This window comes from Mus musculus, chromosome X (genome assembly GCF_000001635.26).
Source record: "Mus musculus strain C57BL/6J chromosome X, GRCm38.p6 C57BL/6J".
NCBI lineage: Eukaryota > Metazoa > Chordata > Mammalia > Rodentia > Muridae > Mus > Mus musculus.
The window spans coordinates 111392143-111419421 of record NC_000086.7 but is presented as its reverse complement, the minus strand read 5'-3'; the positions used below and the strand labels follow the sequence as shown (position 1 = coordinate 111419421).

The window sequence follows — 27279 nt, the reverse complement described above, 5'->3', positions numbered from 1 at the left end:
AAATTCAATATGAAGTGATTACAATGCATGGAGGAACCTTAAACATCTGTTACTGAATTGAAAGGAGCCCCAGGAAAGGCCACACACCGTGTTTCCACCATGGCATACTGTGGAAGCAGAGCTTCTGGGGATGGAGAAGAGATCCATGTTCTCCATGGAATGAGGGGGTGGGGAGTAGAAAGGGGTCACTAGGCGGAGCATAGGATTTTCTGGATAATGAAATTGCTATGAATGACACACCTCTAGTAGTTAGATGGCATCATTTATCTTGATTATATTAGCATACAAATACATTGATGAGACAAAATCCAGTGGTGATTTATATAAAGGGAGGGATGAAAAAATATAGAGGAAGAAATTTATATCACAATTCTTGAATAGTACCACTAAAACTACTAAGATCCCCCAAATCTCCTATTGACATTCTTCCATAGGCTTTAGGCTAACTGCCAACCACTCTCCTAGTCCTATTCCTACAGTTTTGTTTTCCTCAATGTAATATAAATGTACACACACAGTATAAAACCTCTTAAGTGTGGTTTCATTTGCCTTAGGATAGTACATTTTAAATGCATCCATACTGTTATATGTATTACTGGTTTGTTTTCATTTTAATTATTTACTAGTATTTTCAAATTGGATTTTGTTATTCCAAATGAATTTGAGAATTGCTCTTTCTAACTCTGTGAAGATATGAGTTGGAATTTTGATGGGGATTGCATTGAATCTGTAGATTGCTTTTGGCAAGATAGCCATTTTTACAATGTTGATCCTGCCAATCCATGAGCATGGGAGATCTTTCCATCTTCTGATATCTTTAATTTCTTTCTTCAGAGACTTGAAGTTCTTATCATACAGATCTTTCACTTGCTTAGTTAGTCACACCAAGATATTTTATATTATTTGTGACTATTGTGAAGGGTGTTGTTTCCCTAATCTCTTTCTCAGCCTGTTTATCCTTTGAGTAGAGGAAGGCTACTGATTTGTTCGAGTTATTTATGGTGGTATCTTGGTATTTTTATCTTTTGCATTTAAGGGATACTTTTTGATGTTTTGGGTAAAGATTAGTAAAATTATATTAAGAGTTTTGGAATGAACTTAATATTTATTTTAGTAAATTGTCAAGAACATCATTACTTACTTTTGTGGTAAATACGTATTTAAGAATCTTCCAGATTATTTTCCAAAGTGGTTATACATTTTCCAAACCTACTGAATGTGTATAGACATTTTAGCTATTCTAATAGGCATGCATCTTAATGTGTTTTTTCTTATTTTAGTGACTAATGATACTGTCATTTTCCATATATTTATGTCTTTACAAAAGTGTTTGTCCAGATCTTTTGAACACTTGTAAAAACTGGATTGTTTCCTTGTTAACCTTTAATTTTTTATGTTCTAAATACAGACCTATCATTAGATAATGATATAGATTAGATAATGATAAAGATATTTTTTCTGGTCTTATTTTTTATTTTATTAATATAGCTTTACAAATGGTTAGGGTTTTTTTGAGAATTTCATAATTTTTTTACCCTATTCACCCTCTTCCCCCTGCTTTTCCTGGGTCCATGCATACATCGCTACATAATCAATTTTATTCCCTTTCTAAAAGTATATGCTTCAAAACTAATTTACACTGAACAAATAAGATTCTTGGATGTGTTATTTTACACTGGAGAGTAGTTGACTTACTAAGGGCCACACTTGTTTGTTTGTTTTTTTTATTTAATTTGATTTTTTACTTAATCACTGTACATTCCATGAGAGGGTAGGGGTCCCTTTGGGTATCTCCCACCCTGGCACATTAATTCTCTATGAGGCTGAGTGCTTCCTCTCCCACTGAAGCCAGACAAGGAAGCACCCAGCTAGAAGAACATATCCCATAGACAGGCTTTTGAGATAACCTTACTATATAGGATAGCTTTGGTTAAATTTTTCATCCCTCAAAATTGCTATAGACCTGATAAGGTGTATTGTGAGGGAGAGGATTAGCTGAACAGTTTTTAAATGTTCTTAAAGAGCTTTATCTTAAAATATAAATTGATTTCTGTTATTTTGTCAAATTAGCTACATCAAGAGTAATTTAGGCTAATGTAAATTGTTTTAATTCATTATTTTGTTTTTCATATTTCCTATTTCCTGAGATTTTCAGCTACTTTTTTTTTTTTGGTAACACAGATTTTGGGCTTAGCAAAGAGTCAGTGGATCAAGAAAAGAAGGCCTACTCATTTTGTGGTACTGTAGAATATATGGCCCCTGAAGTAGTAAACAGACGAGGCCATTCTCAGAGTGCTGATTGGTGGTCATATGGTGTACTTATGGTAAGTTGTATTATGTTCCTTAATTATGTCAATACATGGCAAATACTATTGAGGATTTACTTTTAAGTTTTGGGGTCATCTCAGGAAAGGTTTCTTCTAATAGTTCATAACTAATGTTGCACTGTGGTGATTAGCAAGCAACTAAACAAGGGCTAAGGTTTTAATGTCCTTTTAATGTTGCTGCTGAAAATGTCAATAGCGATACTTTTATATAAGCTATTAATATCTGAGATTTAGACAAGTTTTAGGTGAGTCTTAATTTGAACCAACACTTATATGCTATATTATTAGGTATCACAGAATTTATCACCTTCATCATATTTATCCAATTGTTTCACACCTTCCCTAGCTGTTGTATTGTAATTTTTTTTATTTCAGTAAATACTGAAGTGGAATTTATATAAATACTAAATACAGGTGATAAGTGGTTATTGAATCACAGTAGTTTTCCTGCGAGATCTAATTATCCATTTTTCCCATATATCATGGAAAATTACATTACATTGCTATATACTAAATGTCTTTTTAAAGGAGTTATTTGGGGAAGGCAGTAGTTAATTTAATTGCAACTACCAATACATTATAGCATTTTCCCCAATTAGCAAACACATAAACTAAGGCTGGAGAAACAATTTTTTATTAGATATTTTCTTATTTACATTTCAAATGTTATCCCCTTTTCTAGTTTTCCCTCCCAAAATCTCCTATCCCTTCCCCCCTCCCCCTACTCCCCAACCCTCCCACTCCCATTCCTGGTCTTGGCATTCCCCTATACTAGGGCATCACAGGACCAAGGGCCTCTCCTCCCATTGATGACCGACTAGGCCATCCTCTGCTACATATGCAGCTAGAGTCACAAGTTCCACCATGTGTTTTCTTTGGAGAAACAATTTAAATAGCTAAGAAAACTATCCAAAAATACCTTAAAGTTTGAGGAAGATTCATTTAAAAGTCAATGTAGATTGAAGAGGTGGAACTTAAGCTCAGAATGATCGATAAAATTTCACAGTTTGTCAAGAAAACTGACTATTGTGATCATGTTAGCAAATTTTTGGACAGCAGTTTGATTAGAGAAGTCAAGAACAAGGGCAAAAATGGAGGAAGTGCAGCTATAAACCTATAAACTTTTCCAGGTGATTCTTTTAGTATTTTTAAACTATTATAGTCCGAATCAGGATGGTAAAGAAAGGTTATAATTTAGGAAGATTAACCTTCACATCATTATATAAATTAATGGAAATTAGAGGGATAAAATGTCTAGAAACAGGCAAAAAAATCTTTCAAGATTGTCATAAGGTTAGAGTTTACTAAAAAGGAAAACTTGAAGGCATTTCAGATAACATGATTAAGTGACCGAAAAAGTGGAAGTGATGGTTTAAAGGTAAAGATACCTCTAAAATATGTGAACTTAGTGGTATGAAAGATAGCAGATTAATACAAAAAGCAATACTGGTAGAAATACTAATGGTACCTGGTAGGGAAATAATGCATTAACATGTAGCACAGGCATAGGCAGAACGTAGTGGAAAGGACACTAACGGAATAACTGGAATCCTTTGCAGACTTTATTAAAAGTTAATGCAACACGGAGAGGGAGAGATAACACCTACCATAATTTCTTTGTGAGGAGGTAGGATTCTTAGATGCAGTCTCTCCATTTTTTTCTGTGTCTACTATCATACAAACTATTACTATAGATTTGCTGAGAAAAATAGTGCTTAAGAGAGGATGAGGTTGGAGCAGTAGATCTGATGTTATCATGGTACAAGAGATTTGTGCATAAGCTAATTAATGTTATGAGTTCAGCTTAAATGAATGCAGGACTGATGCCAAAGCTAGTAGTAAATCTTATTTTGAAATATAATTATTAGTAGTATAGTTTTTGTGTGTGTGTACATGTGCTTATTCATGTGTGTATGTGGGAACAGGGAGAACAGACCCGAAGTTGACAACTTGCAGTTGAATTTCATTTTATTTTTGAGAGAGGGCCTCTTATTGCTCCTGGAGCTCAAACCTTTTAGCTAGACTGACCCGCAAGCTCCAGAGGCATGGTTGGAGATCATTGTTTCTGTTCCCGTAGTATTGTGCTTAAGCATGCGTGTTGTACCCAGACTTTTATCTAAACTGTGTGGCAAACACCTTACCCACCAAACCACTTCCCCTGCCCTCTTATAAAGATTTAATGAACTAGTAAGATCTTTAATTTAGGACTTCTTCCCTTTCTCCCTCCCTCTTACCCTCCCTCCCTTCCTCTCTTCTGTCCTCCTTTTCTTTATCTATTTCTTTTCTTCCTTTTTCTTTTTCTTTTTTCTTTTCTTTTTTTTTTTTTTTTTAGTTACTAAGCATTTAACTTAGGACAAACTAGACAAATGTTCTACCATACAGCAGAGTTCTCACACTTAGACCTAGTCTTTTAAAAATAATGGTACATGTTATTTTTATCTTGTCATTCTCAGTTAAATCTCTATTCTAAGATATTGTCTTTACTCTGTGCAAATGTTTACATTTTCTTTTATATAGTAGTGTACCATTATTTTTAACATTCTTGTATATGCTAAGAACTTGTTCTACCACTGAGCTGTGTCCCAAGGCCTTTTAAAAAATACTTTGAGGTCAGTTTCTACTAAGGTATCCAACAGTTCTTAAACTGACTATGTAGCTCAGACAGACATTGAACGTATAATTCTTTGGCTTCATATTCTAGAATAAATGAAATTACAGGAATGCACCACACCCCTAGCCTTACTTCTAATTTTGGGTTTCTATTTCTTAATTTTATTTTTTACTTGTCTTCTTGTTAGAAGGGATTTACAATGGTTACTTTTAAATTTTTTCTTGGTATGTGTAAATCCCAGATACTTTAGTGTATATTTTCTTTTTCCATTATTATTACTTGCCTTAAACATGTATCTTTGTTTATAAGACAGATAACTTATTTTCAGATTACATTTAGTTTGAGAAGTAAAACATGTCAGAAATAAAGTAAAACTTCTGCTGCAGTTCAACTATGTCGAACTCTACATAGAGATATACATAGAATCTTCTTTAAGTGACCTCATTTCTGATTGTCTTTAGAGCCACCGTCAACTGAATTCTGCATGATTTGATAATCATGTACCAAAAGTCTTGTCAAATTTAATTATATGTTATAAGTTATAATAAATTATGGGTTTTTATTTTTTTTTCTAGTTTGAAATGCTTACTGGCACTTTGCCATTTCAAGGGAAAGACAGAAATGAGACCATGAATATGATACTGAAGTAAGTAGGAACACTGTTGCTCTATTTAGGGAAAAAATTCTTGCTTCTAGTATTGAAATCTTAATGTGATTTTCAATAAAGACTTAAACTGTTTTTACTATCTTTTTCTCTTCTAACATATAGGAGACTTATTACAACTTTTAAATTCACTTTCAGATTTATTGGCTTATATTGTCTAGATTTAAGTGAAAATTTTTCCATTGTTTTTCAGAGCAAAACTTGGAATGCCCCAATTCCTTAGTGCTGAAGCACAAAGTCTATTAAGGATGTTATTCAAAAGGAATCCAGCAAATAGATTGGGTATTTTTTTTATCTTTTTAACCTTTATAACAATATACTACATATACTAGCTAAATAACTGTGTCTTTATATCTTTCAGTTTAAATTTATTTATGGTTGTTGCGTATTTATGCTTTATATTATGAATTTTTAGTATTATACATAAAATATTTTTATGATTAAGTCATGGAATAGTCTATTCAATGAAAAGGTTTGTTGAACGTGTAATTAATGTACAATATAGGGTTCTCTTTTGAACAACATGCAGAGTTTACCTGTATTGATAATCCTTTTAGATATTTGAGAGTGGTTATTTTGTTCTCCTAATATACTTAAAAGTTATATTGTCAAAACTCCACAATATTTGACCAATTTTCAGGAACCTTTTCCTTGATCCTGATATGATACTATGGTCTATGCTCTTGTATTAACCTTATAGTCTATTTGCTCTTTGTAGATTTAACCTAGTGTATGAATATGAGATATGAATTGAATTGTGAAAAAAAATTAAGTTGATGTTATATTAAATAGAAATTGTATTTGTTAGGAAGCATTTTAGTATTTGGTGTTCATCTTGTTTTATACAGTTCAGTTTATCCATCAGGATTTTTTAAATTAATATAAACAAGGAAAAGTTAATACAATACCAGAAAATAAATCATAAATTCACTATAAGGAATCTAGAGAAAATGTACAGTCATATTTATATCTAATAGCTTAGAAGTCAACTAGCAAGATTAGATATTAAAATTTAAATTAAAATTTAAGCCATTAAAATTTATTTCCATTTTATAGGGTCAGAAGGAGTTGAAGAAGTCAAAAGACATGCTTTTTTTGCTTCCATTGACTGGAATGTAAGTTGAATATTAGGTTGTTGGTAAATAAATGATATTGAAATGGGCAAAACTCTTTAGAATCAAAGGTGTTACAGAGCATAATCTATTTTATATTAAATCTGGCATTTTTGTGAATAGGTATCATATAGAATGGCAATACTTTGAAGTAGTAGATATATTGAAATAATAAGTTTTGCTTGTCAGTTGTAACTGTTAAATAAGATAAATGCTATACTTCCACTCTAGATTGGGAAAGGTGGATAAAGGGAAAAGTGGGTGGGGTTGTAAGAGAATCTTCTAGGTAATAATAATAAACCCAGGTATTATTAAAGTTTAGATTGTTCATATATATATATATTAGAATAAATTAAATTTAAGGAAAAAATTTACTGTGAGTACTTTCTTAACATTGGACATAATATTAAATAGAAACCTTGAGAAATTCTGCTATAAAGATTTTAATTTATATACCCATCTTGATAAGCATAGGCATTATAGGTATTATTTTTATTACTTGTTTCAACCATTAGTTTCTGACTTTCTAAATTCTTGGGTTTTTTCTCCTCTCTCAATTCATTAGTTGTTGAAATGTAGAATGTTTGATTACCTTGTATTTACATACTTTCCAAATTTTTCTTTTTACTTGTTTCCAGTTTATTGTACTATAATAAAAAGTACACTTGATATATTTTTAGTGCTTCCAAATTCATTGAGGATTGATTTATTGTCTATATTGGAGAATGTTCAGGGGGCTTCTGAGAAACTATTAAGTGGAATTTTCGGTAGATATATGTTTGGACCATTTGGTATAGGAAAAGTTTTAGCCTTGCTGTCTTTGTTGGTTGAGTAGAGTGTTAACCTTCCTGGCTGTTATTGTTCAGTTGAGCCTTTGTCTCTCTTTAGATCAGCTAGTATTTGTATAAATGTTTAGTATTTGGTATCATATACATTTAGATATGTCTGTTTCTCTTGCTGACTTGACATCTTTCTCATAATATAATGACCTTGTTTATTTTTAATGCTAATGACTTCAACTCTATTTTATCTGATGTATGGCCACTCACACTTTACTTTAAATTCAATTGATATGGACTTGACTGTCACTCTATGCAGGTTGTTAATGGTGAAATGGATTTGTTGGGAATAGCATGCAGTTTTCCTCCCTGCCATTCTCCCCAATGAGTCTTTCTTTTATAACACTGAAATCAGGCACTGTGGTCACTAGTTTGATTTCCTTAACTCTGTAGAAACTAGTTTGATAAGTTAATGTCTCTTCCACTTGGTGTGTTAATAGACACAGATTGTAAGAGCATCTTATTCAACTGTAATCTTGCTTACCCATCTGTGCTTTTTAAACATGCACAGTTTAGGAACTCAGATCATTAAGTACAAGGAGCATATTTAATGTATCTTACGGAAATAAACTACTTTGGATGAAGTATTCATAAAAACAATCTATTGATTTTGGTAGTTATTTCAGAATGGTTAGTTACATTGTGATGTGCTTTGGATGCTCATAGCTCTAGAGACAATTTATTTCAATATTCAGAGCTATACATCTTTACTCCTTTATATTGCAAGCTGTGATATCACTATATGATGTCATATATGTTCTCTGAATTCATTAGACTTTGGACATTACGTAACTCTGAAATGTAGAATTTGGTTAACAATTATCTGAAACCTATGTATCTATTTCTAATGTGCTGATAGATTGTCAATTTTATGTGACATTTTCGCTTATCAAGTACAGGTTGCACATCCCAAAAGTTTAAGATTTGGGAGTTTTGGATTTTTGTGTGTGGGGTATGTATGAGTGCATGTATATACATGGTAGGAAGTGAATAAATTTGAGGATAGAACTCAAGTAATATAAAATGCTTTGTGTTTAATATATGCCTTAATCATATAGTTTGGAGATCATTTCATACACTATATTTACTGTTTTGACTGTAACTATTATACTTATCATATTGTCTTTCTAAATGTTTTAGATGTTAGATGATTTGAATTTTAGATGTTGTATTAGGAATGCACAACGTGTATTAAATGTTAAATGATTTTCCACTACTCCATTACCTCTAGAAACTATATAAAAGAGAAGTCCAGCCTCCTTTCAGACCTGCTTCTGGAAAACCGGATGATACCTTCTGTTTTGATCCTGAATTTACTGCCAAAACACCTAAAGGTGATACATATTTGTTTATAATTAAGACTTTTCTAGTAATTACTAAATAAATTAAACTTCTTCAGTAAAATTTTAAAACTGTACAAAGTTAGATTGGGTTTTGTGAAAATGTAGATTCTGTGTATAGGATTACTACAGTCTGTAATTGAGAAATACAGAAGCATGGTGGAGGGTACCAGATGGAAGGGTGTTTTGCTTTGCAAATTTCTTGACAAGCTGATAATTTTCTGGATAGTGGTACAAGGTAAGACATGAAACAGACACTGGCTCAGTTTAGAAATTGATCTAATTAACCTTTAATGACATCATTTTCGTATATTCCTTCAAGAAATATTTAATCCCTACTATGTGTTGGTTAGTGAGAGTTTAGCAGCTAAGAAATAAAAATTATTGGCCACATACACAGGCAGGTCTACAAAGAGTGACGAGAAAGTATGAGTCATATTTATAGTGTGCCAGACTGTGATATTTGTTTCCTATATATTAAAAACTGCTGATATTATAATCATAGAATTCTCTGTAATTCTAGTAAAATATAACTATTTAAATGTTAGATTCTCCTGGTTTGCCAGCCAGTGCAAACGCTCATCAACTCTTCAAAGGATTCAGTTTTGTTGCGACTTCTATTGCCGAAGAATATAAAATCACTCCTGTTACAAGTTCAAATGTATTACCAATCGTTCAGGTAAGTTCTGCATCATCACAATGTTCAGTTTCAAAACAAGTATTTATCTCACTTAATAATGGATGTTTAGTAGTTATTAAAAGATAATTTTTAATGACTTCATTTACTTCTCAGTATAATTGAGTTAAAGATTATATTTTTTTATGTCTTTTTTTGGCAAGAAATTGATGGAGGGAGTTATAAATTAGTCAGTTTATCATATTGTTTTGATGTTTTAGAAAGCCTACAGTATAGAGAGTTGTTTCAAAATTTATATAGGCAATTTTTAAATATGGGCAAAGTTTCTAGATTTTTAAAAAAAGTTTAACTTTTAAGGTATGTGATTATTTAGGATAAAAATGGAAAAAACATGAAATTACTTCATTTTCATTAGTGTTTATTTTTTAATAAACAGATAAATGGAAATGCTGCTCAATTTAGTGAAGCTTATGAATTGAAAGAGGATATTGGTATTGGTTCTTATTCTGTTTGCAAGCGATGCATACACTCAGCTTCCAATGTGGAATTTGCAGTCAAGGTATTGTTTCTGAGCCTTGTTTTTTGTTGGATATAATTTGTCTTATAAATTAGTTCGTACACAGGTTTACTGAAACAAGGAGATATAAGATGATGAGAAACATGTTTGTGATTTAATGTTTTCATTTTTAACTTCTTTGCAAGGCCTCATTTTGACAAATCAGCATTATTTTATTATTTTTTTGTTTTCTGATTAATCTTTAGTATAGCATGTGAAGATTAAAAAACTAAAAATTGCATATTATCATTTAGTATAGTCTAAGTTAGAGTTTTTCTGTTAAATTTCCATTGTAGGGAATTTTTAAATGTTAAACAATTAGAGAATGGTGTTCTTAAATTCTTAAGTATTTTTAGTAGTTTAAAGTGGTTGAAAGTTTACATGGTGGCACATGCATGTAATTTGAGTATAGGGCTTGTCATATATGAGCGGCCAGACTGGGCTATGTAATTTCTACAACACCTTGGGCTAAATTGTACAATCCATATCAAAACAATACCAACAAAATGCTAGATATAGATAGATATAAATGGAAATATTTCTTTCTACTTAAAGAAAATCAGTTGATTGATTTTGAAAATTTTGTCCATTTGTTTCTTAGATCATTGATAAAAATAAGAGAGACCCCTCAGAAGAAATTGAAATTTTGATGCGCTATGGACAACATCCCAACATTATCTCTTTAAAGGAGGTATTTAAAAATCTGTCAACTAAGTTAATGAAGTTATGGATTCGACCTTTGTAGCTTTGCCCTCAAACCTCAATTTGCTGCTTTCCTTCTCCAGTAATTCTATACATGTTCTCTTCTTAAGGCTTTCAGTAAGGCATGATGATTGTTGATAAAAGATTATCCTACTAATCTGAATATATTCTGAATAGTTATAGCAATATTATAACTAGAAACATTTTCCTTACTCCTATATAATAAAGGAAATTGATTCTGGAAAATTTACTTTCTTGATTATGGAGAATAGGCTGTAGAATCATGGATCATTCCTTGAATGAAATAGTATTAGCCTGTAGTTGTATAAAATGAGCATCTTAACACATGCATTGATGTGTATCAGTGAATGCTGACTTTTCCACTAGCAATAGGCTCATTTTTGTAAATATTCAAAATATTAACCATCATCTTGATCAATTTGTTTTGGGTAATATGATATAATCTGACTCATTATATTTAAACAGTAGTTTGTGTATACATATAAATCTGTGTGTGTGTGTGTGTGTGTGTATACTTCTATGTTTATATAAAAATAAGTCCCATACGGAGTATGAATGCTTTTATCTATTTCTTATACACTATTTGAATTCAACATGTGTTTAGGAGACCATACTCATCAATAAACTAACAAATGCTATGTTTACTATCACAAATATGATTACTATTGAAGAAATACTTGTAATATAATGAAATACAATATACATGCTATTTGAAAGGCACCAAATTCTACTTTTTTATTTATGTGGTTTCATAGAATTCTAACTTTCAACCTCAAAAACTCCATATTATCAAATTCCATGACATGAACTTACAGAACTGCATAACAGATAATGTATCTAATTCATCCTGTAGTACAGTCTGTACTGCATTAACAAGAAAGAAGTTATATGTGCACTTTGATTTTAGAAGTTGTACTAACAAAGCAAAGGAAATATAACTTACAGAAATTAGGATAATGATTATAAGTAATAAAACTTTAAAACCCATTCCTTTTTAGGTCTTTGATGATGGGAAATATGTTTACCTTGTTACGGACTTGATGAAAGGAGGAGAACTTCTGGATCGGATTCTCAAAAAGAAATGTTTCTCAGAGCAGGAAGCTAGTAATGTGCTGTATGTAATAACCAAGACAGTTGAATGCCTTCATTCTCAAGGAGTGAGTGACACTTGCATTCTTCCTTCAATTATGGGACCTAGATTATGTTTGTAATATATTTTTGTAGAGAAAATAAAACTCAATGTTCAAATGAGGTTTATAGAAAGTAGTGTAAGCTGTGTTTATCTAACCTTTACCTTGAAATTATCAAGCCTTAATCAAACTTTAAAGTCAAATGTTGCCGGGTAGTGGCTGGCGCACACCTCTAATCCCAGCACTTGGGAGGTAGAGGCAGGCAGATATTTGAGTTCGAGGCCAGCCAGGTCTACAAAGTGAGTTCCAGGACAGCCAGGACTACACAGAGAAACCCTGTCTCGAAAAACCAAAAACAATCAATCAATCAATCAATCAATCCAAACCAGGCATGATGGCTTGCACCAGTAATTTCAGCACACGGGCTACACAGAGAATAAATAAATAAATAAATAAATAAATAAATAAATAAATAAATAAATAAATAAATAAGTATCCAAACCAGGCATGATTGCTTGCACCGGTAATTTCAGCATGTGACCAATGCAAAAAGATTGCTAAAACTTGAAACCAGCCTAAGTTACATAGTGAGTTCCACACAAGCCTAGACTTCAAAAATCTAACAAGACAAAAATATTTAGAACATATCAAAAATTATTAGAATTATTTTATTATTGTTAATGCTAGCACCAAAAGACTATATATTGACTCACCAGCTATCCTAAATATGGCAGTAAGTTTTTATTCTAAACATGAAATATCAGTATGTTACATTTTGTGGAGAAGACTTTTTTATGTTGTCATTTTATATATTAGGCAGATGAATTGAAATAAAAATATCAACTTATTCTCGTATATGTATCTCTACTTTAAAAATTAGGCAGTAATTTAGATTATTATTTTAGATTGAATCATTTGCAGCTGAACAACACCTATGAAATATAAAGAATGAAAATTGCAATTCAGAATTGATACAGTAGAAATTGTATAAAAGTCCTGCCTTTAAAATAGAGTAATAGTGTTGTAGTGACTGACCCAGGAATAAGACTATAGTAGCTGTCAATAAATTGTACAATACTAAAAGAATGGTCATTCTCGTATAATTTAATCCATTGAATTTCTTTGCAAGCACCAAAAGGGATAACCAGAACTTTTTCATAAGGCATGATAAACCAGAAATTTTGTTTATATAATAAGATAAACATCTATTGTTTGATTGTTTCTTTATAAATCTTGTTTTTAGACAACTTAAATAACAGACATTTTGAACACTTGTACATGACAGGCATTGTAAGGAAAAGGTATTACAGATTCAAATACTAAGGAAGATTTGTCCTTATCTGTAAAGAGCATATATTGCTGTGCTTTGATAAGAAAAGGTTATGAATATACCAGAACTAGTTCACCAAACAAGAATTTTCAGTTCAAACTCAGCAAATATTACACTTCAACAAAATTATAACCACTGGAGACTAGTAGCAAAATGTAAGTATGTTCATAGTGTAACATCACCATAGGATACAATCCTCCTGTGTTCTAGAACTAAATTGCATCAGTAGTGGAAGCAGAAGGGTCATCACATGAAGAATGTCAACAGTTCTATCAGTTCACTCATCTTTTCTTCATTGTTTCTGTTTTTCTACTGAGTTTGCATTTTTTTCCTTGAGAGTTTCATGCATTGTAAACATTTTTTTCATTCCTTTGAGATTATTATAACCACTTAAAATCCAATATATTCTAACTTGATTCATCTGACAATCACAGCTAGATTATTTTTTCCTTTTTGTTGTGTTCAACTTGTCTTGTTTATGTAAGTCATATGGTTGGATTGTGTCCTATGGTGATAAAAAGTCATGAAGATATTTATATTCTGTTACTATTCTCCAGTGATTTAAGTGTAGGTTTAAGTATAATTTTGGCTGAGTTTGAACTTAAATTTCCTTGTTTGGTTTACTAGCTATGATATGTTCATATTTATTTTATCTAAAAGCTCAAATCCTTTCCAAACAATTTTATTTAATGTATCAGTTCTGGTTCTTTTTTTAATACTATTCAATACTTTGTATTTGTGCTCTTCTCAGACAGAAAAACTACTATTTTCAAATGAATATGAACTACCCTTGCATATAATAGAGACTGCTCTGGTTTTTTTGAGGGGGAGTTAGGGGGAAGGGGTTGGTTTAGATTTTTTTCGAGACAGGGTTTCTCTGTATAGCCCTGACTGTCCTGGAGCTCACTCTGTAGACCAGACTGGCCTTGAACTCAGAGATTCCCTTGCCTCTGCCTTCCCAGTGCTAGGATTACAGGCATTTGGTACTTCTGTCTTGCTATAAAGACTACTCTTAATTCTAGGGTAAAAGGCACAGATAGGGAAACCTATCCATAACTTCCTGTTTCCTTCTTCAACCAATGTGTGTTACTTATCAGTGTCTGTCTGATTTTCTAAATTATCTTGAACCTACAAGCTTTTTGCCTTTTGTTATATTGAGTAAATAGTTGGAGTGGGGGTGGGGCACTAGATAAGACCTTAGTAGGACCAAGATTTGAAGTTGGAAAGAATGAGACTTTTTACTATAAATATATGAACTGCTTTAACAAAAATTTAGTTATACAAATATAATGCTGTTTTCTTTTATGTTCAAGGTCGTTCATCGTGATCTTAAGCCCAGTAATATTTTATATATGGATGAGTCAGCCCATCCAGATTCAATCAAGATCTGTGATTTTGGGTTTGCAAAACAGCTTCGTGGAGAAAATGGACTTCTGTTAACTCCGTGCTACACCGCAAACTTTGTAGCACCTGAGGTATTCTTTAACTATTACTGTGGATCTTTCCTTGTTTTCCTAGATTAAGTCTTTATGGCATCAAACATGTTGGTGAAGACAGGTAAAAGCAGAGTTGCCTTTTTTCTCAACTAAGAAGCTCTTTTTCTAATTTTGAATTATAATAATTCTTGACCTAAAGAGTTAGTTACTAGCATCTAAAACAAATATATCTTATAATCAGAGTAATTGGTGCTATTAGGCTATTTACTAATATAGAAATCATGATTTCAAAACAGGGTTGCATCATATAGCTCTGGCTGTTACTGTAGCTGGAACATATAACATGTCTCCTGTGTTTGTCTCCTTATAGCTGGGGTTACAGGCATGTATTGTCATGCCTTGCTGAGAACCATTTATTTTAGGGCTGAGATATACTTTTAGATTGCCTTAGAAGGTGTTTTTGCTTTGTTTTTAAATAGAAACATTGTCTTTTTCCTGATAAACCATTTCTTTTTCCTGAGGGAAGAGTCAAGAAAGGTGAGGCTGGAAAAGTTTAGGAATATAGATTGCACTTTTGGGATGCTCTCTGATATTAGTACCTCCTGAAGCAGTAAAGACAAGATCTGTGAAAAATCAATCAGGGATTGCATTGACTACATAATAAGTTGTTTATAAGTCAAGAATTGCTCTTAATATGTTATAGATGTTGATAACCAATGGGAATCTTTTACATACTAATCCAGATATCTTATTTTGAAAATTTGAATTTGCCAAACAAGAGAAATGTACTAAATAATCTGAAAGTGAATTTTTATCTCACATATATATTTTATTTTTATCAAATAATTAATAATTTTAAGCAGATATTATATATACTGCCTATCAGTCAATATTTTAAATTAGTTGTTAGGAAAATTATTTTCCTATAATAAAAATGAAAGTGTAGAAAAGTAGACTATTAATAAAAACTTCCATTTTTTTTCTAAATTTTGCTTTAAAATGCTATTATTGGGGATAGAAACAATGTTTGTTTTTATAAGCTCTTTATGATATGGTTTGGACTGTTATAAATTATACATATATCTACAGAATGGTTTATTCTGTACTTGAATGAAACTCATACTAAAACAAATGTACAATTCTCACCGAATTTTACTGGGTAGAAAACTGTTCTTTTCAAAATTGAATTTGGGACACATATTCCCAAAAGAGGTTATTTTATTTGGACTACCCTCAGGTGTATGAGATAATCCCTTCCCATAAATATCTCTAGCTGTTTTAGACTTTGGCCTAGGGTAAGACTAGACTTAATAAGATAGGAGAACAGAATATTTGAAATGTGGTATCTTTTGTTAAATATAAGCTATATAAGTCACCATGAATATTGTAAATTAATTTTTAATAGAATAACAGAGAAATTCTAACTGCAAATTTTAATGGTCAGATTATTAATTTTGGCTTAATTTTGTGTAGCTCTACTCTGATATTATGGAAATTTACTAGAAAAGTTGAGGAATGAATGTGTCCCAAAAGAACACCAAAAAAGTTTAAAATGAATAAACATAGTATATGCATGTTTAGATTAATGGTTAGGTAAACATTTTAAGATTAATGGTTAGGCAGTCATTTGAAATGAATGTATTACACAGTACTACACAGTACACTGCTGCCTTTTAATTCTAACAGACTCCCATTGCAGTAAGACATTTTGTTTATTGTAATAGCAAAAGCTTTCAGGTAGGCATGTGGAGACCATTTCTCCATAACTGGCATTTGAACTACCCTTGGGTTGTACTTGTATGTTTTGAGTGCTTTAAAATATTTTATCAAGTGCTAAATACCCTGCCAAAAGTTAGTAACAATTTTTAAATTGTTATGAATTAAATACATTATTCTTTTTTCTAAATAGATTCTTTCAAAGTATACAATAGAACTATATACAAGATAGTCTATTTTAAAACAGAATCAGAAAGATTGAATTAGCCATACAACTATTTTAAGAAATAATAGAAATTTATAGGGTGGTGCAGAATATATTTAAGTATGTAGGAAATCAATTTTTTTCATGATAAGCTGTAACATTTTGACACCTACTGCACAGCTGTGCTATTCTTATAACTTACAAAAGTTATGGAGATAGTGAACCACCATTTGAGTTTTTTGTTTTTTAAGCCGTGGGCTTCTGCATTTAAGCAGTCCTCCTCGCTCAGCCTTGGGTAGGACTACAGGTAACAAACCACTGTTGCTGCTCAATTTGGTGGCATGATATGGGAGAGCAGCGCCAAAAATGAGGACTCCAGTCTCATACAATTGCCAACTTTATTCAGAGCATCAGATAATTTATATTCTAAGGGTTAAGTGAGGTCAAATGAGAAAAGGTCACAGGAGTTTAGCTATATACAGTCAACAAGGTCAGCCTGTGCTAGAAAACATCATTATGAATAATAATGGGTAAGATAATAGTTAAACTAAGGTAAGACCATGACTATTTACTACATCTGGGCGGGGCATGAAGCACATTCCAATAACAACCCATGTTATAGAGAAGCATAGGTTACAAGACTTTTGCCTTGTTTCCTTGGAATTACCATACAAGCTCTCAGAATTCTCCTCATGCAACTTCATTCATGGACCCTGTTCTGAAAATTCCACAACTTCTGGTAAGGCTATGAAAGTACAAATATGAGTAGGACAAAGTGGGAAAACAAGGGGATGCTTAGAACTATAAGATGAGGAATGAGGACATACCAGGATAAAAACAATGCTGTAGAGCTTTAGGTTACACTTATTGGGGCTTTTATAGCTCAGTCTTGCATAGACTCTCAGTTTTACATATGTGTTCTTTATTTGTTCTAAGACAATGTTTCATTTAGCCAATGCTGGCCTTATCCTTGATATTTATATAGCTCAAACTGGTCATGAACTCATGATCTTTTTGCTTCTACCTGATTGCCAGGATTGCAAGTGTGCACCACCATGCATAACCACATATGTGTTCCTATAAATACATTTGATTATAAATATATTTTATAGGAATTATAAATAAATTTTAATCAAGTTATTTATCATATGTGTCTGATAATTATGAAATCCAAAACTGTAATATATTTTAGCCTTTTGTAAATGAAAAGTCTGGGCTTATGTTTGCATAGCCACCAATGTTAAAAATTAATTTTTTAATTTTGTTTGTATGCCTATCAGCTTTAACAATGGTCTTAATTTTTTAATAAAACATGCCCTCATTTTATTTTTATTAATTTTAAAAATTATATTGATTATTCTATGCATTTGTGTGCATAAAAAAATGTGCATGTCATACATGTGGAAGTTACAGGAGTCAAGATCAAACTCAAGTCTGTTGAGACGTGGAACTGCTGACCCCTAGTCCCTTTATTTTTCTATGCTGTTGAGGTTCATAGAGGAATCTTACATTAATTCATAGTAAAAATATTGTTTAACTTTTATTAATATTGCCCCCCAAACAAAAGTAGTTACACAAATTATTATATATATAAACTCACTCTTCTTTTTAAGACACCAGTCTCATGTCTCAAACTATCTCATTAGATCATAACTTTTCTATTTTTTATCAATTTTATTAGAAATTTATACCCACAATACATGGAAACAAATCATAATTTGAATTTATACTTGTATAATATGTAGTTCATTTACAAAATATCTATACACACACATCCACACACATCCCACTAGCAAAGAGTTATCAAGCCCAATGTGATGGCTCATATCTGATGAGTTCCTAGCACTTGGGAGATTGAAGCAAAATGACTGCCACAAGTTTAAAGCCAGCATGGACTATAATAAGAAAACACTATCTCAAAAAATGAAGTGATTTCATAGATATAAAAAGCACTGACTTTTCGTAAGAGTGCTTGCTATATAGTGCTGACCAGCTTTATCATTAACATTTGTTTCATCTTCATAATTCATGGTAGTTGAAGTTCATAGTTGTATAATATGTACTCATTTTACAAAATAGTCATACATGTACAATTGACTGGAATAATTGATATCTACTTCATAGAGACAATATCAGAATTAAAAACCTCAGTACTGTTTATAGTTCCATCAAACACCTGCACAGATTGATCTTAAGTTTAGGTGTCTGTATATCTAATTTGCCAAGATGAGGAATGAAAGTTCATTGAGGTTAGGATTTATATCTTTTAGGGTTATTGTTTTTGTGTGTAGTCCATATTACTTAGCTTATAGTAATGACAGTATACGCAGTGTTTACAAATTGGAAAATATTTTACCTTTGCCCTTCAGTGCATAAAATAATTTAAATTTTTATATTTATTTTATATTGTTAATATTTACAAAATTATTAGAATAAAATCAATCTCCTAGTGTATGAAAAATCTTAGGTATATATTAGTTATATTTTATACCACGAGTATTTTTTTCATAGGTTCTCACTCAACAGGGATATGATGCTGCCTGTGATATTTGGAGCTTAGGAGTCCTTTTGTACACAATGTTGGCTGGGTAAGCTATTTACAAACTCTTGTTATTTGAACTTTACCTGAATATCTTCATCTACAAAATGTACAGAAAAAAAAATGTTATGAAACACACAGTTGACATTTTTAAACCTATAATTCATATTTGTAAAATGAGAAAGATACAAAAATAGAAAGGTTTTTATAAAGAATAAATGTTTAAGAATGAAAATTTTATTTTTACATTAAGTGTTTTACTTTTTAAAGGAGTTTATAAATCAGTTGTATAATAGGAACTCATCCACTGAACTTATTAATGTTAAGTTAGTTATTATAAAAGCACTTTAATTCTGTCTCTTTTGGCAACAGATTTAGTAAGATGATTGATAAGAAATATAAACAATACTAAATAATATTAGACTAGAGGAGCATGCATATACATGTCTACTATTAACATGAGGATAAGCTCAAAACAGGTATAACATAGACTATATTAATGTTTATAATTTATAATTAATTAAAATGATATTTTACTCTTAATAGTGAGTAGTACTTTTATTTACAAGGGAATACTTGGGGCTGTATAAATTATTAAGTTACAAAAAATGAAGGAATGGTTAACTAGTAACTATTAGATATGACATTTTAAATATTAAATTTAACTGCTACACAAAAAATAAAATATCAATTTCATAAGGTAATTTAAACTGTTAAATTGGCTTTGTGTATAATTGCATAAGCCAGGATTTTAAACTTTATAAGCTCTTACAGACTGGTAACCTTAATCAGATATAGTCAACAATATAGGTTTTAGACCATGGGATATAATTTATTGCTTGCTGTTTTCAAGTATTTGCTTTATGACTAGACAATAAATTATTATATATACGTATAAGAGCGATCTTACATTTTTAACCATAAATTGGCCTTCCCATTCCCAAGTGTAAAGGGATGTCAGTTACATCTAATGAAGTGCTATAAAAATGATCACTTTTTGTCGAGTTAATTTTTAAAATTCACCTGAAATGTATGACTTTACTTTCAAACCATAAATAATTTCATGTGCATAATTCAGTGACTGTAGTCACTGAATTTATATTTACATAAATATTAGATGCATGTGTTTTTCATGGATATTAACTGGAAGTTGTAATTTGTTTCCTCTAGTCATATTAATAAAAATAAAATATTAATGAATAAGCTGAATTAATACATTATAAATATGTAAGAATTGAAATAGTAGATATATTAATATTTCCTTGCTAACTTATGCCAACAGAATAGAATATTTGTGTTTTATTGTGGTCTCATAATACTGTATGTTTATATAAAAGTCTACCCTTATTTTGCATCAAAGAAAGCAAAAAATAGTGTCTTAACTGCATTAAGCAACTTATTAGGATTAAACTCACTATATAATTTTATATTAATAGTAGAGAGGAATATTAGGTAATGCTCTTGGCGGCTTTTTATACAGACTTATAGTGATCACTTTTAATTATATATAAAATGTACTTTTACTTCTTATGTTTATTAAAATGTATTTTATTAACAGCTACACTCCATTTTCCAACGGCCCCAATGATACTCCTGAGGAAATACTGCTGCGCATAGGCAACGGGAGGTTCTCTTTGAGTGGTGGAATCTGGGACAATATTTCACGTGGAGCAAAGGTATAAATCATAAATATATTGTTTTACTCTGTTGATATCAAATTATTAAAATCTAGATGTTATATCTCAGTAGGAATTTGTTGTATGTCTTTCTTCTGTTGTCACATCAGGAGTTGAGATTTTACTATAATTACTTTATTTTCCCTTCTCTTTCTTTTGTCCAACTTCCAAGTGGAACCCACTTTCCTATCTTTCAAATTTATGGTCTCTCTCTTTGGTTGTTGGTGATTGTGTGTGTGTGTGTGTGATTCAACCCACTGAGTCTGTATAGTGTGTTACCTCTGTGTGTAGTTTTACCTGTGTGAATGTGTTTTCAGGACTGACCATCTAGTATTGGATAACCAATAGGTTAGCTTTTCTCTGGGGGAGAATATTTCTCTTGCTCTAAGTATTCTTTTGTTACCTATAGTTCTTGGAGGGTTATGTTATTAGCTTTTTCTCTTTCCATGTTAGCATGTGTGTTGGTGTCATTTTCATTCAGAACATATTTAGGAAGCCATGTTGGTGAGATGTTATGGGTGTTGCTTCCGTTGTACATTATATATATATATATATATATATATATATATATATATATATATATATATATATATATATATGCCAGATGAACTTAAATAGAATCATAATGATGAATAAATAGAATAAATCAAAATTGAAAGCTTAGAAGTTGTTAATGAAGCCCTAACTGATCTCAAACTCATAGAGATCCTTCAGCTTCTGTCCCAAGTGCAAGAATTAAATCCAAATTGCCTGTTTTTCAAAGCATGATCCCTATTATCACTCAAAAGAAAGAAACCAGATGACAATAATTAAAAAGCAAGCTCAGTGTTTAAATGTAGGAAAAGGCAACTAGAAATATCAAGTACAAGATAATAGGTTAGATAGATAGGACAGGACCTAGGAGAGCTAGTAATCTTAAAGAACAAAATCTAGGAATTGAAAAGTTACTGAAGTTAAAAGTGTGAATAATTAAGTAATGAAAAGATAGAGGAGCAAAGAAGGAAGAGAGAAAAGAGAAAAAGCATATTCAGAATGAAAGCATAAGAAATAGTAACTGAGGAATACCGAAGGGCTGAGAAGCACCTGAAAAAATGTTCAACATCCTTAATCATTAGAGAAATGCAAATCAAAACAACCCTGAGATTCCACCTCACACCAGTCAGAATGGCTAAGATCAAAAACTCAGGTGACAGCAGATGCTGGCGAAGATGTGGAAAAAGAGGAACACTCCTCCATTGTTGGTGGGATTGCAAGCTGGTATAACCACTCTGGAAATCAGTCTGGCAGTTCCTCAGAAAATTGGACATAGTACTACTGGAGGATCCCGCAATACCTCTCCTGGGCATATATCCAGAAGATGCCCCAACCGGTAAGAAGGACACATGCTCCACTATGTTCATAGCAGCCTTATTTATAATAGCCAGAAGCTGGAGAGAACCCAGATGCCCCTCAAGAGAGGGATGGATACAGAAAATGTGGTACATTTACACAATGGACTACTACTCAGCCATTAAAAACAATGGATATATGAAATTCTTGGGCAAATGGATGTATCTGGAGGATATCCTGAGTGAGGAAACCCAATCACAAAAGAAGTCACTTGATATGCACTCACTGATAAGTGGATATTAGCCCAGAAACCTAGAATACCCAACATACAACTTCTAAAACACAAGAAAATCAAGAAGGAAGACCAACGCGTGGATACTTCATTCCTCCTTAGAATAGGGAATAAAATATCCATGGAACGAGTTGCAGAGACAAAGTTTGGAGCTAAGATGAAAGGATGGACCATCCAGAGACTGTCCCACGGGGGTTCCATCCCATAATTAGCCTCCAAACGCTGACACCATTGCATACACCAGCAAGATTTTGCTGAAAGGACCCTGATATAGCTGTCTCTTGTGAGGCTATGCCAGTGCCTGGCATACACAAAAGTGGGTGCTCACAGTCAGCTATTGGATGGAACACGGGGCCCGCAATGGAGGAGCTAGAGAAAGTACCCAAGGAGCTAAAAGAGATATGCAACTCTGTAGGTGGAACAACAATATGAACTAATCAGTACCCCCAAAGCTTGTGTCTCTAGCTGCATATGTATCAGAAGATGGCCTAGTCAGCCATCATTAGGAAGAGAGGACCCTTGGTCTTGTAAATTTTATATGCCCCAGTACAGGGGAATGCCAGGGCCAAGAAGTGGGAGTGAGTGGGTAGGGGAGCAGGGCCAGGGGAGGGTATAGAAGACTTTTGGGATAGCATTTGCAATGTAAATGAAGAAAATAGCTAATAAACTAAATAACTAAATAAATAGAGATTTTTAAAAGATCACCAGAGAGAGAGAGAGAGAGAGAGAGAGAGAGAGAGAGAGAGAGAGAGAGAGACAGAGAGAGAGATAGTTAGTAGTACAAGGGGAAAAAAGGCTGTATTTCTCATTTCATGAAGATATATAGTGTAGTGATCTCAGCCTTATGTTTCAATTTACTTGGTACAGGGGGCATTTGGGGATTTAATTGATTTTTCTCTAGTTAGGCCAAAAAGGGCTGTAAAGTATTTTTACCTTGGCTGAATTGAATACCTGGAAATGTTTTCCTCATCCAGGCTATGCAATACAGGAGTATTGGACCAGCCCTTAACTTGGTTCTGCTAGATGTACCCACAGATCTCCTAACAGCTGGATGCCCCTTTACACCAAACGTGCTCTGCCAGTGCATGTGTGAACATGAAAAAAATGCCTGAGGCGGGCTATGTTTCCACCAAATGTTGCCAGTGATCTGAAATGTTTTCCAGTAATTTGTCAGACTAAAGTAATGTGTACTTAAGGGTCAGGTATGGAACACTGTTCCTGCGTGACCTGGATATACTGGTCTCTGGTAGTATTCTCCCACAGCTCATCTCTTCCCAGAGGGCCAGTTGGAGGCGTCCAGATGGAATCAAGCTGCACTTTCTTCTGTAGTTATTCCTGTATTTCCCAGCTAAGCAGACCTGTATTTGTGAACTGCATCTAGATTACAACAGTGTCCTAGGCCCACACTGATTCTTAGGATATTTACTTGCCCAGTTATTAGAGAAGGGGAGACTTTGGAGTTTGAAGATAATAAAAGACATATTGTTCTGATCTCTGGTCAAATGTTTTGACTGTAAAACTGCAAAGATGGCCTGTAATTCAATGTCTGCTTGCTATGCCAGTTGCTGATCTCATTTTTACTTTCTTTTTTCATTCTCTCCCCTTCCTCCCTCCCTCCCTTCCTCCCTCCCTCCCTTCCTTCCCAGACTTCCATATTGTGCACCTATGAAATTCGCTTGCTTGCTTTCTCTCTCTCTCTCTCTCCTCTCTCTCTCTCTCTCTCTCCTTCCTTCCTTCCTTCCTTCCTTCCTTCCTTCCTTCCTTCCTTCCTTCCTTCCTTCCTTCCTTCTTTTTGCTTAAACCTGCTGAAGGAGATGCTCTCTTCTGCTGTGTTAGGGTCAGATTTCTAATCGAAAGTTCAACATTCCTGAATTCTGCCTCATCTCTGTCTAATGTTTTCTAGTACCTCCCTTACCTTTTTATGTCGTCATTGCCACCACAGGGAAATTAATGTTCTGTTGTAGACTGGAGGAGAAAGAAGAAAAGTTTAGGTATCTTTCTTCCACCATCTTCCTGTTTAGTTTTGAAGGATATAGCTATATTTAAAAAAATGGTTAAAATAGCTTTTCCCTTTTAGTACATTAAAACCGTATTCTCATTTGAAATATTTTCTGAAATGAAACTATTATCCTCCTCTATCTGTCTGTCTGTCTGTCTGTCTCTATACACACACACACATATATATATATATATATGTATATATATATATATATGTGTATATATATATGTATGTATGTATGTATATATATATGTATATGTATATATATATATATATATATATATATAACATGTTTGTAACTTTCATTAAATTTGGTAATTAAGAAGCTCTTTTTTCTCCCCTGGAATTCCAGTTGTCCATACATGTTAGGCCACTTGAATATTCCCACAGTTCACTGATGCTCTGCTCTTTTGCATCTTTGTTTAATAGTCTCTTTCGTTTGGAGTAATGTCTATTACTCTGTCTTTACCAATCACCTTGTCTGCTATATTTATATATTTGATTTATTTTAACCTCACTTTCAGTATTCAGTTTTAGATATTTGGTGAGTCTTTTTTTATATCTTCTGTCTCAACTTTTGAATATTTGGAGTACTGTTATAGCTCTTAAAACTTTTGTCTGTAAATTCTAACATATCAGTTCTGGAATCAGTTTTAATTTTTTATTCATTGTACTTTCCTGCTTTTCTTGTATGATTGCTAATTTTGGACAACATGGCAAAAATAGTGAATTTTAGATTGGTGGGCATTGGGTACTTTTCTATTCCATATAAATATTTAGACTTTTGGTCTAGGCATCAGTTAAATTTGGAGAAGCAGTAATAGGTGTGCATCTTTATTTTAGAGAGTTCGTTAGAGAAGACTACAGCAGTGTTTAATCTCAGGCTACTCACCAGTTAGGCAGAATTTCTATCAAAAACCTTATAGAACTTTCAGTGTTTTCCAGTAAAGCTGATAGAAGCATAATATTCCCCAATTTGCATCATTTCTGAAGTATTTTCCCTAGTTGTATTTTGTTACTATGTGTGTATACCATGAAAATGAATTATACCTAAAAAGAACAAAGATTCTTTAAAAGTACAAAACTTATGTTTAAAATTTATACTATAAAAATTATAACCAAATATAGTCAAAGTATTCTTCAAATATTATGGTCCAAAATTGAGAATGAATGAAACATAATACTTGTGAAAATCTGTGGACACTCCCATGTAGTAGTTCTGAGTTTAATTCAATCTTTTCATATATTTCTTCTGAAGATAAAAGGTTTTCCTCATTTGTAGAAATACTAAGTACTTGAAGGAAATCATTGTAGATTTTTATGATTTTCTGTTCTCTTCTACCATCCCTTCATACTCAGGCTTCTGACTGTGTGTTGGTCTCTGAATGGCACTCTGTCTCCTTAATTAGATCTACAGGCTGTCTCCTCCTTACCTGCACAGCAGCCAGAACACACTCAAGGTGCTGTGTTGGGCGTTCATGCTGCCCGCCTGATTTCTTGCCCATCTCTTAGAGGTCATTTTTCTCTGCTAACTTTGTTAATTTGTGTTTTATATATTTGGTTTTTCAGTTGTAAAGTGTGGATAGGTCTGGGGGATTTTTTTGGGGGGGGGTGGGTTCTAGACAGAGTTTCTCTGTGTAGCCCTGGCTGTCCTGGAACTCACTCTGTAGACCAGGCTGGCCTTGAACTCAGAATTTCGTCTGCCTCTGCTTCCCAAGTGCTCAGATTAAAAGGCGTGCACTACCACGCCCGGCTTTTTGGCTTTTTTTTTTTTTTCTTTTCAAAGACAATGCCTTGTACAGCCCAGGCTCCTTTGGAAACTGATATGTACCCAAAGATAACCTTAAACTCTTGATTTTCCTGCTTCTACCTTCCAATGCTGGTGTTATAGGTATGTGACACTTTACCAAGCTTATTTGATATTTGTTTTTAAATGACACATAAACCATAAAATTTGTTCATATTAATGATATGACTTGTAATGCATTAATACAGATATACATTGTATAATTTTAATGTAGGTTAAATATATCACCTCAGATACCTATATCATTTATTTAAAGTGAAACATTTAAAATCCTCTTCTAGGTGTTTGTAGTTATCTGAGTCACACTTGTCTGTGGTAGCATACCAGAAATTGTTGATCCTATCCAACTGTAACTAATCAGAATTACCCATCTCCCTTCATCTCCCCACTACATGTCCTTATGTCTCTTAACCCAGAATCAAATAAGAGTTCCTTCTTAATTTTATGATTTATTAAGTCTGTTTTATTAAAATATTCATTATTTTTTTATTTTCCTATATTCATTGTATATGGTAGTAGGTTTCATAAGGAGATTTTCATGCAAATATGTAATATACATTGATCATATACCCCCAAATTCACTCTCCCCTTTCTCATAATTTCTCTTCCAGCTACTTCCTTTGTTCCCCTAGACAATTTTGCATGTCTCATTTTTAATATGAAATGTCTGTTTTTGCAAATGTGTTCTATTACAAGTTGATTATTTTGATTATCTGAAGCACTGAAATATTTTAGCAGATTATATTTTTTCTTTTTTGTTTTTTATTAAATAGGATCAAATTTAGTGCTACTCCCGAACTTATTCTGGCTGCCCTTTAACGTGTTACAGTTCTCCTCCTTAAGCATAAAGAGTTGGGAGAATACAATAACATTATTTTTTATCTGCTGTTATTACCTATCATCTTTAGTTTCAGTGTTTTCGGTAATAAAAGATTTTACAAATTATTTTTCTCTATTAGAAAATAGTTGTTTTTTGTTTTGTTTTGTTTTGTTTTTTGAAACAGGGTTTCT

The 27279-nt window shown here is 32.4% G+C and overlaps 1 protein-coding gene across 10 annotated transcripts in view; it reads left to right on the top strand.

Annotated features, from left to right (window-relative positions):
• Rps6ka6 (ribosomal protein S6 kinase polypeptide 6) overlaps positions 1 to 27279 on the top strand; it is a 150261-nt gene that overhangs the window by 118676 nt on the left and 4306 nt on the right. For 7 of the 10 annotated variants that reach the window (NM_025949.3, XM_011247706.3, XM_006528403.3 and 4 more), the window contains 12 exons: positions 2182 to 2324; positions 5514 to 5584; positions 5796 to 5884; positions 6659 to 6717; positions 8785 to 8887; positions 9442 to 9572; positions 9967 to 10089; positions 10688 to 10777; positions 11808 to 11966; positions 14583 to 14744; positions 19138 to 19214; positions 20724 to 20841. In NM_025949.3, coding sequence (NP_080225.2) covers positions 2182 to 2324; positions 5514 to 5584; positions 5796 to 5884; positions 6659 to 6717; positions 8785 to 8887; positions 9442 to 9572; positions 9967 to 10089; positions 10688 to 10777; positions 11808 to 11966; positions 14583 to 14744; positions 19138 to 19214; positions 20724 to 20841 — 1325 coding nt within the window. The remainder of the gene's footprint in view (positions 1 to 2181; positions 2325 to 5513; positions 5585 to 5795; positions 5885 to 6658; positions 6718 to 8784; positions 8888 to 9441; positions 9573 to 9966; positions 10090 to 10687; positions 10778 to 11807; positions 11967 to 14582; positions 14745 to 19137; positions 19215 to 20723; positions 20842 to 27279) is intronic. The other 3 variants (XM_006528402.3, XM_030251488.1, XM_030251487.1) reach the window with 1 other exon arrangement.